General features: G+C 45.9%; 1 protein-coding gene across 3 annotated transcripts in view; it reads left to right on the top strand.

Moving 5' to 3' along the window:
• The window catches only part of fmnl2b (formin-like 2b), a 26,227-nt gene extending 12,345 nt beyond the window's left edge, over window positions 1-13,882 (top strand). For all 3 annotated transcript variants that reach the window (XM_071330408.1, XM_071330410.1, XM_071330411.1), the window contains 11 exons: window positions 2,545-2,669; window positions 4,862-5,064; window positions 5,419-5,653; window positions 5,882-5,950; window positions 10,283-10,363; window positions 10,688-10,817; window positions 10,994-11,157; window positions 11,283-11,384; window positions 11,489-11,587; window positions 11,919-12,048; window positions 12,135-13,882. In XM_071330408.1, coding sequence (XP_071186509.1) covers window positions 2,545-2,669; window positions 4,862-5,064; window positions 5,419-5,653; window positions 5,882-5,950; window positions 10,283-10,363; window positions 10,688-10,817; window positions 10,994-11,157; window positions 11,283-11,384; window positions 11,489-11,587; window positions 11,919-12,048; window positions 12,135-12,214 — 1,418 coding nt within the window. In that variant the 3' untranslated portion in view covers window positions 12,215-13,882. The remainder of the gene's footprint in view (window positions 1-2,544; window positions 2,670-4,861; window positions 5,065-5,418; window positions 5,654-5,881; window positions 5,951-10,282; window positions 10,364-10,687; window positions 10,818-10,993; window positions 11,158-11,282; window positions 11,385-11,488; window positions 11,588-11,918; window positions 12,049-12,134) is intronic.
• Window positions 13,883-14,167: the final 285 nt, after the last annotated feature.

Genomic DNA, 14,167 nt, shown 5'->3' with positions numbered 1-14,167 from the left:
TTACTCAACTGCTGCTGATACTTCTCCTTTCTCTCTCTTCCTTCTGTTTCCTCCTCCTCCTTCTCTCTCTCTCTTCCTTCTGTTTCCTCCTCCACCTTCTCTCTCTCTCTCTTCCTTCTGTTTCCTCCTCCACCTTCTCTCTCTCTCTTCCTTCTGTTTCCTCCTCCTCCTTCTCTCTCTCTCTTCCTTCTCTCTCTCTCTCTTCCTTTTGTTTCCTCCTCCTCCTCTCTCTCTCTTCCTTCCATTCTCTCCTCCTCCTCCTTCCGTTCCTTCCTCCTCCTCCTCTCTCTCTCTTCCTACTGTTTCCTCTTCCTCCTCTCTCTCTTCCTTCCATTCCCTCCTCCTCCTCTCTCTCTCTCCCTTCCGTTCCCTCCTCCTTCTCTCTCTCTTCCTTCCATTCCCTCCTCCTCCTCTCTCTCTCTCCCTTCCGTTCCCTCCTCCTCCTCTCTCTCTTCCTTCCGTTCCTTCCTCCTCCTTCCCTCTCTCTCTTCCTTCCGTTCCTTCCTCCTCCTTCCCTCTCTCTCTCCCTTCCATTCCCTCCTCCTCCTTCTCTCTCTCTCTCCCTTCCGTTCCCTCCTCCTTCTCTCTCTCTTCCTTCCGTTCCCCCCTCCTCTCTCTCTTCCTTCCGTTCCTTCCTCCTCCTTCCCTCTCTCTCTCCCTTCCATTCCCTCCTCCTCCTTCTCTCTCTCTCTCCCTTCCATTCCCTCCTCCTCCTCCTTCTCTCTCTTTCTTCCTTCCATTCCCTCCTCCTCCTTCTCTCTCTCTTTCCCTTCCATTCCCTCCTCCTCCTTCTCTCTCTCTCTCTTCCTTCCGTTCCCTCCTCCTTCTCTCTCTCTTCCCTCCGTTCCCCCCTCCTCTCTCTTTTCCTTCCGTTCCTTCCTCCTCCTTCCCTCTCTCTCTCCCTTCCATTCCCTCCTCCTCCTCTCTCTCTCTCCCTTCCGTTCCCTCCTCCTCCTCTCTCTCCTCCTTTCGTTCCTTCCTCCTCCTTCCATTCCTTCCTCCTCCTTCTCTCTCTTTCTTCCTTCCGTTCCTTCCTCCTCCTTCTCTCTCTCTCCCTTCCATTCCCTCCTCCTCCTTCTCTCTCTATTCCTTCCGTTCCCTCCTCCTCTCTCTCTTCCTTCCGTTCCCTCCTCCTCTCTCTCTTCCTTCCATTCCCTCCTCCTTCTCTCTCTCTCCCTTCCACTCCCTCCTCATCCTTCTCTCTCTCTTTCCCTTCCATTCCCTCCTCCTCCTTCTCTCTCTCTCTCTTCCTTCCGTTCCCTCCTCCTTCTCTCTCTCTTCCCTCCGTTCCCCCCTCCTCTCTCTTTTCCTTCCGTTCCTTCCTCCTCCTTCCCTCTCTCTCTCCCTTCCATTCCCTCCTCCTCCTTTTCTCTCTTTCTTCCTTCCGTTCCTTCCTCCTCCTCCTTCTCTCTCTTCCTTCCGTTCCCTCCTCCTCCTCCTTCCATTCCTTCCTCCTCCTTCTCTCTCTTTCTTCCTTCTGTTCCTTCCTCCTCCTTCTTTCTCTCTCTCCCTTCCATTCCCTCCTCCTCCTTCTCTCTCTCTTCCTTCCGTTCCCTCCTCCTGTCTCTCTTCCTTCCGTTCCCTCCTCCTCTCTCTCTTCCTTCCATTCCCTCCTCCTTCTCTCTCTCTCCCTTCCACTCCCTCCTCCTCCTTCTCTCTCTCTTCCTTCCATTCCCTCCTCCTCTCTCTCTCTTCCTTCCGTTCCCTCCTCCTTCTCTCTCTCTTCCCTCCGTTCCCCCCTCCTCTCTCTTTTCCTTCCGTTCCTTCCTCCTCCTTCCCTCTCTCTCTCCCTTCCATTCCCTCCTCCTCCTTTTCTCTCTTTCTTCCTTCCGTTCCTTCCTCCTCCTCCTTCTCTCTCTTCCTCCGTTCCCTCCTCCTCCTCCTTCCATTCCTTCCTCCTCCTTCTCTCTCTTTCTTCCTTCCGTTCCTTCCTCCTCCTTCTCTCTCTCTCTCCCTTCCATTCCCTCCTCCTCCTTCTCTCTCTCTTCCTTCCATTCCCTCCTCCTTCTCTCTCTCTCTTCCTTCCGTTCCCTCCTCCTTCTCTCTCTCTTCCTTCCGTTCCCTCCTCCTCTCTCTCTTCCTTCCGTTCCCTCCTTCTCTCTCTCTCTTCCTTCTGTACCCTCCTCCTTCTCTCTCTCTCCCTTCCACTCCCTCCTCCTCCTTCTCTCTCTCTTCCTTCCATTCCCTCCTCCTCCTCTCTCTCTTCCTTCCGTTCCCTCCTCCTCTCTCTCTTCCTTCCGTACCCTCCTCCTCCTCCTCTCTCTCTCCCTTCCCCTCCCTCCTCCTCCTTCTCTCTCTCCCCCTTCCCCTCCCTCCTTCTCCTTCTCTCTCTCTTTCTTCCATTCCCTCCTCCTTCTCTCTCTCTTCCTTCCGTTCCCTCCTCCTTCTCTCTCTCTTCCTTCCGTTCCCTCCTCCTTCTCTCTCTCTTCCTTCATTTCCCTCCTTCTCTCTCTCTCTTCCTTCTGTTCCCTCCTCCTCCTCCTCCTTCTCTCTCTCTCTCTTTCTTCCATTCCCTCCTCCTCCTCCTTCTCTGTCTCTTTCTAGCTGTGAAGATTAAGAAGCCTATCCAGACTAAGTTCCGTATGCCAGTGTTTAACTGGGTGGCCCTGAAACCAAGTCAGATCAACGGAACTGTCTTCAACGACATAGACGATGAAAGGATCCTCCAGGTACAAACACACACACACACACACACACACACACACACACACACACACACACACACACACACACACATTTGCCTCAGTACAATGTGTGCAACACACTCCACTCCACTCTTCTGGGAAGGCTTTCCAATAGAAGTTGGAACATTGCTGCTACAACAGCCTCCACTCTTCTGGGAAGGCTTTCCAATAGAAGTTGGAACATTGCTGCTACAACAGCCTCCACTCTTCTGGGAAGGCTTTCCAATAGAGGTTGGAACATTGCTGCTACAATAGCCTCCACTCTTCTGGGAAGGCTTTCCAATAGAAGTTGGAACATTGCTGCTACAACAGCCTCCACTCTTCTGGGAAGGCTTTCCAATAGAAGTTGGAACATTGCTGCTACAACAGCCTCCACTCTTCTGGGAAGGCTTTCCAATAGAGGTTGGAACATTGCTGTTACAACAGCCTCCACTCTTCTGGGAAGGCTTTCCAATAGAAGTTGGAACATTGCTGCTACAACAGCCTCCACTCTTCTGGGAAGGCTTTCCAATAGAGTTTGGAACATTGCTGCTACAACAGCCTCCACTCTTCTGGGAAGGCTTTCCAATAGAAGTTGGAACATTGCTGCTACAACAGCCTCCACTCTTCTGGGAAGGCTTTCCAATAGAAGTTGGAACATTGCTGCTACAACAGCCTCCACTCTTCTGGGAAGGCTTTCCAATAGAGGTTGGAACATTGCTGCTACAACAGCCTCCACTCTTCTGGGAAGGCTTTCCAATAGAAGTTGGAACATTGCTGCTACAACAGCCTCCACTCTTCTGGGAAGGCTTTCCAATAGAAGTTGGAACATTGCTGCTACAACAGCCTCCACTCTTCTGGGAAGGCTTTCCAATAGAAGTTGGAACATTGCTGCTACAACAGCCTCCACTCTTCTGGGAAGGCTTTCCAATAGAGGTTGGAACATTGCTGCTACAACAGCCTCCACTCTTCTGGGAAGGCTTTCCAATAGAAGTTGGAACATTGCTGCTACAACAGCCTCCACTCTTCTGGGAAGGCTTTCCAATAGAGTTTGGAACATTGCTGCTACAACAGCCTCCACTCTTCTGGGAAGGCTTTCCAATAGAAGTTGGAACATTGCTGCTACAACAGCCTCCACTCTTCTGGGAAGGCTTTCCAATAGAAGTTGGAACATTGCTGCTACAACAGCCTCCACTCGTCTGGGAAGGCTTTCCAATAGAGGTTGGAACATTGCTGCTACAACAGCCTCCACTCTTCTGGGAAGGCTTTCCAATAGAAGTTGGAACATTGCTGCTACAACAGCCTCCACTCTTCTGGGAAGGCTTTCCAATAGAAGTTGGAACATTGCTGCTACAACAGCCTCCACTCTTCTGGGAAGGCTTTCCAATAGAAGTTGGAACATTGCTGCTACAACAGCCTCCACTCTTCTGGGAAGGCTTTCCAATAGAGGTTGGAACATTGCTGCGGCGACTTGTTTCCATTCAGCCACGAGAGCATTAGTGAGGTCGGCACTATTTGTGCACGGGGGCATTGTCACGCTGAAACAGGAAAGGGCCGTCCCCTAACTGTTGCCACAAAGTTGGAAGCACATAATCGTCTAGAATGTAATTGTATGCTGTAGCGTTAAGATTTCCCTTCACTGGAACTAAGGGGCCTGAACCGTGAAAAACAGCCCCAGAACATTATTCCTCCTCCACCAAACTTTACAGTTGGCACTATGCATTGGGGTAGGTAGCGTTCTCCTGGCATCCACCAAACCCAGATTGCAAGATGGTGAAGCGTGATTCATCACTCCAGAGAACGCGTTTCCACTGATCTGTCACCACTTGCTGGTCCCATTCTGTGAGCTTGTGTGGCCTACCACTTCACGGCTGAGACGTTGTTGCTCCTAGACGTTTCCACTTCACAATAACATCACTTACAGACACTGGGGCAGCTCTAGCAGGGCAGAAATTTGACGAACTGAGTTGTTAGAGAGGTGGCATCCTATGACGGTGCCATGTTGAAAGTCAATGAGCTCTTCAGTAAGGCCATTCTGCTGCCAATGTTTGTCTATGGGGATTGCATGGCTGTGTGCTCGATTTTATACACCTGTCAGCAATGGGTGTGGATGTAGTAGTCAAATCCACAAATTTGAAGGTGTGTCCACATACTTTTGTATATACAGTGTATGTGTGTGTGTTCTCTGTCCTCTCCAGGAGCTGAATGTGGAGGAGTTTGAAGAGATGTTTAAGACCAAGGCCCAGGGGCCAGCGGTGGATGTGACTCTGAGCAGGCATAAGGCCCCTCAGAAGGGCCCCAATAGGGTGTCTCTGCTGGAGGCTAACAGAGCCAAGAACCTGGCCATCACCCTCCGCAAGGCTGGCCAGGGGCCCGAACTCATCTGTCGGGCCATCCAGACGTAAGTCACCTCTGACCTTTAACCACTAGACTATATATTACTACTCTGTCTCCCCCTCTTTCTCTCTCTCTCTCTCTCCATTTCTCTCTCTCTCTCCTACTCTTTCTTCCCCCTCCCTCCCTCCCTCCCTCCCTCCCTCCCTCCCTCCCTCCCTCCCTCCCTCCCTCCCTCCCTCCCTCCCTCCCTCCCTCCCTCCCTCCCTCCCTCCCTCCCTCCCTCCCTCTGTCTCTCTCTCCCCCCTCTCTGTCTCTCTCTCCCCCCTCTCTGTGTCTCTCTCTATATGGTGTAAGTGCTTGATGTACCTGAAGTGTATAATGTGTGTACTGGTATATAAACTGTGTGTGTTCTTGATAGGTTTGACATGCGTACTGTGCGTGTGGACTTTGTGGAGTGTCTGATGCGTTTCCTCCCCACTGAGGGCGAGGTGAAGATGCTACGGCAGTACGAGAGGGACAGAAAGCCTGTGGACGCACTGAGCGATGAGGACCGCTTCATGTTGCAGTTCAGCCGCATAGAGAGACTGGCCCAACGCATGTCCATCATCACCTTCATGGGCAACTTCCAGGACAACATACAGATGCTCACACCGGTAGACACACACACACACACACACACACACACACACACACACACACACACACACACACACACACACACACACACACACACACACACACACACACACACACACACACACACACACAGTGATATACTCTGTCTGAACACATATACTGTTACAGGTCCACTCATAATACACAAAACATAACATAATAACATTCTATAATAACGGGATTGTTGGTTTGGTTTCTGTCCAAAGCAACTCCACGCAATCATCGCTGCTTCTGTGTCTATCAAGTCCTCCCAGAAACTCAAGAAGATTCTAGAGGTGAGTGTGAGTCTCTCTCTCTCTCTCTCTCTCTCTCTCTCTCTCTCTCTCTCTCTCTCTCTCTCTCTCTCTCTCTCTCTCTCTCTGTCTCTCTCTCTCTCTCTCTTTTTGGTCTCTCTGTCTCTCAATTCAATTCAATTGACTTTATTGACATGGCAAGTTCATTATTACTTACATTGTCAAAGTATACACATCGAAAAATAAAAATATATATTTATATATATATAAAATATATATATATTTATATATAAATAAATGTTGGGACCAACAGCAATAATAATAGTAGTAGTGGACATGGGATTACCATTAACAACAACTACAACAACAATATTAATCAGAACAACAATACATTAAAGCAATGGCAGTAGACCAGTCTCAACATGACTGAGAAGACATGAAAGAAAAAACAAAACAAGATGGGAAATATTATCGACATTTCTTTGCACTTTTCACTGGCTGTCCCTCAGGTTGTGGCAGGAGGACACATATTTCTTCATCTTTTATAGTTTCAAATGCTTTGTATTGAATTATAGTTTTGGGAAAGAAATATTCTCTTAGGTTTGAGTATTTGTCACAATGTAATAGGAAATGCAGCTCTGTCTCTACCTCTCCCCTGGAGCAGAGTGAGCACAGCCTGTCCTCTCTGGGCAGCCAGGTTTGTCTGTGAGGACCAGTCTCTATAGCCAGACTGTGCTCACTGAGTCTGTACCTAGTCAGTGTTTTCCTCAGTTTTCTATCAGTCACAGTGGTCAGATAGTCTGCCACCATGTACTGTCTGTTTAGAGCCAAATAGCATTGAAGTTTACTTTGATTTTTTGTGGTGTCTTTCCAATAGGTGATATATTTTTCTTTTTGTTTTGTAATGATTTGTTTGGGCCAGATTTTCTGAGTGCTGTCCTGAGGCTCTATGGGGTAGGTTTGGGTTGGTGAACTGAGCCTCAGAACCAGCTGGCTGAGGAGACTCTTCTCTTGTTTCATCTCTTGACATTGTAGAGCTGTGTGATGGAATGTTTTGGGGTCACTTGTTGGTTGTAAAATTTGATGGCTCTTTTTTCTATTCGAATGAAGAGGGGGTATTGGCCCAATTCTGCTCTACATGCGTTATTTTGAGTTTTTCTTTGCACTTGCAATACAGTCTTGCAAAACTCTGCATGCAGTATTTCGATTGGATGTTTGTCCCATTTGGTAAATTCATTTTTAGAGAGTGGACCCCATACTTCACTGCCATATAGAGCAACTGGTTCTATAACTGATTGAAACATTTTGAGCCAGATTCTAATTGGAATTTTGATTTTGATGTTCCTTTTAATGGCACAGAATGCTCTTCTTGCTTTGTCTCTCAGCTCATTCACAGCCATGTGAAAGCTACCTGTGTTGCTGATATTTAGTCCTAGATATGTGTCGTTTTTGGTGTGTTCTAATAGAACTGTGTCCAAATATAATTTATATTTGTCATCCTGTTTTCCGGACCTTTTTTGGAATATCATTATATCTGTTTTTTTTAGGTTAGCGGTCAGAGCCCAGGTCTGACAGAACCTGTGAAGACAATCTAGGTGCTGCTGTAACCCCTCTTTAGTGGGAGACAGCAGCACCAGGTCATCTGCGTACAGCAGACACTAGATTTCAGTGTTGTGTAGGGTGATACCAGGTGCTGCCGATTCTTCAAATGTTTTTGCCAATTCATTAATGTAGATGTTAAATAGTGTTGGACTTATTGGGCAGCCCTGTTTCACTCCCCGTCCCTGAGAGAAGAAGTCTGTTTGCTTGTTGCCAATTTTAACCGCACATTTGTTTTTAGTGTACATTCATTTAATAAAATCATATGTTTTCCCTCCAATACCACTTTCTATTAGTTTATAAAAAAGACCTTTGTGCCAAATTGAATCAAATGCTTTCTTGAAATCTACATTACGAGTAGATTTTGCCTTTGTTTTGGTTTACTTGTTTATCAATTAGAGTGTGGAGGGTGTAAATGTGGTCTGTTGTACGATAATTTTTTAGAAATCCAATCTGGCTTCTGCTCAGGACGTTGTGTTCGTCAAGGAAATTATGTAGTCTGCTATTTATAATACTGCAGAGAATTTTCCCCAAATTGCTGTTAACGCAAATTCCTCTGTAATTATTTGGGTCAAATTTGTCTCCATTTTTATAGATTGGTGTGATCAATCTATAAAAAGATCAGTTCCAAATATCGGGGAAAATACCTGCAGTGAGGATAATGTTGAAGAGTTTGAGTATAGACAATTTGAATTTGTGGTCTGAATATTTGATCATTTCATTTAAAATACCATCAGCACCACAGGCCTTTTTGGGTTGTAGATTGCATAGTTTTTCCAATAATTCTTCTTCTGTAATTGGGGTATCCACAGGATTCTGATAGTCTTTGACTGCTGATTCAAGGATTTGTAATTTTTCTTGTATATCTTTTTGTTCTGGGCTCTTTGTTATATTGCTGTAGAGGTTTGCAAAGTGATTTCTCCACATATCCCCATTTTGGATAGCCAATTCCTCATGATGAGGTTTGTTTCATTTATTCCAATTCTCCCAGAAGTGGTTTGATTCTATGGATTTCTCAATTCCATCCAGCAGATTTCTAATGTGCTGTTCCTTTTTTGTTCTAAGAGTGTGTTTGTATTGCTTCAGTGTTTCCCCATATTGAAGGCGTATATTTTTGTTGTCTGGTTCTCTGTGTTTTTGATTAGATATTTCTCAATGACTTTCTTGCAATCATTATCAAACCATTTTTCATTATCTGTTGTTTTTGGTTTGCTCTTATGCTTCTTTAAATTAGCCAAGGAGGCTAATTTGTCAAATATAAAGTTTATGTTCCAAATGGCCAAATTTAAACCTTCATTGCTGAAGGAGAATGTTAAGGCTAAAAAGTTGTCCAGGAGAGATTGTATTTTTTGGCTACTAATTGCTTTTTGGTAGATGTCTGTACTGTTTGCACTCCATCTATAGGCCTGTTTAGTACCATGTAATTTATCGTGCCGTGATGCTTCATGGTTGGGTTCTGCTCTTCTCAGATACACTGTGATTTTATTGTGGTCTGAGAGAGGTGTTAGTGGGCTGACTGTGAAGGCTCTGAGAGACTCTGGGTTTAGGTCGGTGAGGAAGTAGTCTACAGTGCTGCTGCCAAGGGATGAGCTGTAGGTGTACCTACCAAAAGAGCCCCCTCTCAGCCTACCATTGACTATTTACAGACCCAGTGTTCGACAGAACTTCACGAGCTGTACTCTGTTTTTGTTTTTCACTTTGTCATAGTTGTTTCTGTGGGGGTATGTGGGGAGGGAAAGGTTGTTGCTTCCTGGTAGGTGTTTATCCCCATGGCTGTTAATAGTGTCTTGTTCTTCTGCTGTTCTAGCATTCAGGTCCCCACAGATCAGTACATTGCCTTGGGCCTGAAAGTGACTAATTTCCCCCTCTAGAATGGAGAAACTCTCTTCATTGAAGTAGGGTGACTGAGGGGGGAATGTATGTGGCACAGAGGAAGACGTTTTTATCTGTCAAGATAGCCTCCTTGTTGATTTTTAACCAGATAAAGAATTCTCCTGTTTTGATCAATTCGATTGAATTAATTAGTTCAGATTTATACCATATTAGCATTCCCCCTGAGTCTCTGCCCTGTTTGATTCCTTTTAATTTAGTGGATGGTAGGATTATCTCCCTATAACCTAGTGGACAGCCAGTGGAAACATCACCTCTGCACCATGTTTCCTGTAGTACTACAATATCAACATCATCAATTTCTTTCAGGAAGTCTGGGTTTCTGCTCATTGTAAATTCCAACATGCAACGTAAAAAGATTTCATAACTTTTTTTTCTTTACCTTCAAAATGAGACAAACACTCACAATCCAACAAGAACTATTAAAATAGGATTTTTCAATTAAAATAAACTCTTATTATGCAAATTTGATTTGTTTATCATTTAAGATAGAATTTGTGTCATACCACTTGGGTGGATGTAGTGTGAGGATGGTGTAGTTCTTGTGCTCATCTTACCATGATTCTCGGCCTATCACATGTGAGCATAGTAGACTCAGCATTTGTTTAATGTCACTCATTTGGTTGGTGGGGCTGGGCCAGTTGCTCCTCTCACAGCCTGTGCGTAGCTCTGCCTGCTGGGCTGTGGCTCCTCCAAGTGTGGGTCTGCGGTGGGGGGCAGGGGGGTGGGAGGCCTCGTCTGGGTGGCTCTGAAGCTGGGCTGGGGTGGTCTGTGCTGCGCTGGCTGTGGTGGGCATTGAGGTTGGTGGTGCTGTGGTCGTGGCTGGGGGTTCCAGAGTGCTGTTTCAGTATCAGTGTTGTAACTGTATGTGTGTGTGTTCCTCAGATTATCCTGGCTCTGGGGAACTATATGAACAGCAGTAAGAGAGGAGCGGTGTACGGATTCAAGCTGCAGAGTTTAGACCTGGTAAAACACACACACTTTCTAATACTTAATAAACACTACCAAACACACTCTTTCTAATACACATTACCCAACACACTCTTTCTAATATCTAATACACACTACCAAACACACTCTTTCTAATACACATTACCCAACACACTCTTTCTAATATCTAATACACATTACCAAACACACTCTTTCTTATACCTAATACCCACCTTCTGATTCCTAACACACACTACCTAATATACATACCTTGTGATACGTAACACACACATAATAAGCTTGAATCACACTTTTGAATGTCAAATACACACCAGAAGGTAATGTGTGTGTTCCTCCCAGCTGCTGGAGACTAAGACTACCGACAGAAAGCAGACCCTGCTGCATTACATAGCCAACGTGGTGAGAGAGAAATACCCCGGAGTTGCTCTGTTCTACAATGAGCTGCACTATGTAGAGAAAGCTGCCGCAGGTGAGTGTGTGTCTGTTTGTCTTTGTGTGTGTCACAGTTATCTTTCTCTGAGGAACGTGGTGTGTGATATTAAGGAACTAACCTATTATATTTTGTGCTTGTGTGTCAGTGTCCATGGAGAACGTGATGTGTGATATTAGGGAACTAACCTATTATATTGTGTGTGTGTGTGTCAGTGTCCCTGGAGAACGTGGTGTGTGACGTGAAGGAGTGTCAGCGTGGTATGGAGCTGTCGTGGAGGGAGTACAGCATGCACGGCCACAACCCACTCCTCAAAGACTTCATCAGCAAACATGAGACTCGCCTGCAGAAACTACAGGAAGACGCACACATCGCACAGGCAAGAAAACACACACATTCATACACACACACAAGTACCTCAGATACATCAAAGTGTTATATGACCGTGTTGACCATGTCCTTCATGGTCCTGTGTTCTGATCCTGGTTGTGTTATGGTTCTCAGGATGCATTTGACGATGCGGTGAAGCACTTTGGAGACAGCTCTAAGACCATGCCTCCCTCTGTCTTCTTCCCTGTGTTTGTACGATTCATCAAAGCCTACAGGGTGAGCAGAATGTGTGTGTTTGTGTGCATGCGTGCGTGTGTAGCTACATTATACACAAAGACACTAGTCAAAGTTGAACTTAATGTGTGTGTGTGTGTGTGTAGCTGGCGGAGGAGGAGAATGAGCAGAGGAGGAGGCAAGAGCAGGCGCTGATGGAGAAGCTGGAGCAGGAGGAGCTGCAACAGGAGCAGGAGGCGCCTAAGGTACAGCCCCGTTACCATGGAGACAGGCCTGCCGGTCTGTCGCCATGGATATGACAGCATCACCTTGACTTCACAGATCCAGTGTCTGTTCTGTGAAATGGAAGGACTGATGTTTTCTCTTTCCCTCTTTTTATCGCTCTCCATCTTTCCTTCTCTACTCCTCACACATACATTGATTCACCAACACATATCTACTTTATTTCTACCTCTCTCTCACACACACACACACACACACACACACACACACACACACACACACACACACACACACACACACACACACACACACACACACACACACACACACACACACACACACACACACACACAGTCCCCGTCCAACCGTCCAAAGCAGCGGCAGCCGGAGTCCCTGATCACAGAGCTGAGGAGGCGACAGGGCGGTAAAGACAGCAGACATGTCTACGAGGGCAAAGACGGGGCTATAGAGGACATCATTACAGGTAGGCACACACACACGCACACACACACACACAAATACACACAGTAGTTTAGTGCTGTGTTTTGATTGGCTGTTTTTTGTCTGCAGTGCTGAAGACCGTCCCTTTCACTGCCAGGACGGCCAAACGCAGCTCTCGCTTCTTCTGTGATCCCACCCACACTGAATAACACTGCTAAACTCTCAGAGAGAGATATAGAGATGGTAGAGATAGAGAGAGAGATGAGGGAGAGATACTGTTGGAGAGATATACAGGGTAGAGGGGAGAGAGAGGGGTGAGGGAAGGCTAGGTGGGAGAGATAAAGGGGAATAACAATGCGATAGAGAGAGGAGAGAAGCGTGGGGAAAAAGAGAGGCAGTTAGAGAGAGGGGGGAGAGAGAGAGACGGACCCAGCCTCTGGAGTAGTGACTCTACCAGAGAGAAGCTGAACTCTGAACTTTGAACTCTATAGCAAGACAGACATCAAGATTACCTGTGACCTCACCTGTCTGGTCTGACATCACTGCCCCCCCCACCCCCCATCCCCTCTGTGTTACTTACACATGTTATGAAGCTTCTTCGCTGATTATTACTGTTTATAACCCTCCCATAACCCTGGACTGTAGCCCTGGAATCAACCTGCAACCCACCATGCACTTTGACTTTCTGTCCTCCAAACCCAAAGACTGTTGAAGGGTGTTGGGTGAGAGGGAGGAACTTGATACGCGATGACAGTGACTGGACATTTAGTAGCAACACAGTCTGGTCATTTAATAGCTACATAGCATTGCCAGTTTATCAGTTAATAGCAGACATGACAAGCAAAACAGAACAGCAAAAATAAACTGTTGTTTTTTGTCCAATTAGTATTAGTGATGTACAGTATGTGTCTCTAAAGCTGTGTGATGATGTCAGCAAATGACATGATCGCTGTCATAGGATATTGAGAAGGGAGGGGGAGAAGTTTGAAGAGTTTCTTCTTGTTGAACATTCCAACCAATTCTAATTGATAATGACATCACAAAGGGTTCTTAACCCACTCCTATCCAGCTGTAAGATGCCAGAATTGAACACTGAGAATAGTGTTCGAAAAGCTCCCTCCTACAAGGTTCCCTCTTCTCTGTCTGCTGCTGTGTGACAGTGAAACTTGTACAGCGCTCGCTACATTCACTACATTGACTGTGTTTACTATTTACTACCTTTAATACCTTTAACCTCCAACAGGGTTTTTTCAAAGCTCAGGCCCTCCAGTTCCTCAGTCCTGCTGGTTTTCCTTTCTCCCTGGCACTTGATTGATCGTTTAATGTTACTGATAATGATTGGCTGCAGAGTGCACACACACCTGGTTTCCCAGGTAGAAATCGGTCTCTGATTAAAAGAGAAGTATGAAAACCAGTAGACACTGTGGCCCTCAAGGACAGGAGTTGATACCCCATACTACCCTAAAATAAAGGTCCCTGTCTTATCCTTGCCTGACCATCCAAAAGTCCCAGTCTGTTTCTGCATTATAGCCAACTGACTCCTTTGTTGTGATCTTGTCAAGGTGAGGTAAAGGATGTAGTGTTCTTGAATGCAGAAAGTCTGTAACCTAGGCTACCACATCACCAATGATCTTCCCTGGCTCATGGGACCAACTTTTAGGGAGACTGGAGAGGGATCGCTCCATTTCATTAAAAAATCATTTAAAAAAATTAACTGCAAAAAACAACAACAGCACAATACTTTTCTACATGTATATATATTTTCTAGGGAATCCCGCTTGTTGCTTTTATCCCCCACTCCCACCCCTGCTGTTTGTCAGTGTTGATGTTCATTCTTAATCTGCACTCGTTGTGTAAATAAACTGTATCCAGTCAGACTGTGTGTCTCTGTGTGTTTACCACTGGAAGACCCTCACTAGTAACATTGAACATATATATATATCATAACATTTCTTTCCATAGTAAGATGTACATTAAGTACATTAATCCAACAACACAATATATTATTTGTATCACATATTCCCAGGAAACACTTTAAAAACGCTAATGGTAATAAAACAATCATTGGCGTTAAATTGTATCATCTCGTCTCCATGGTGACACCGAATTCAGCGTCGTCACCCCAACATTTAGGGAGGAGGGGGGGGGCTACATTTGAGTGA

This window comes from Salvelinus alpinus, chromosome 10 (genome assembly GCF_045679555.1).
Source record: "Salvelinus alpinus chromosome 10, SLU_Salpinus.1, whole genome shotgun sequence".
Classification (NCBI taxonomy): Eukaryota; Metazoa; Chordata; class Actinopteri; order Salmoniformes; family Salmonidae; genus Salvelinus; species Salvelinus alpinus.
The sequence above is the reverse complement of the archived record's forward strand: the minus strand, read 5'-3'. Positions and strand labels throughout refer to the sequence as shown.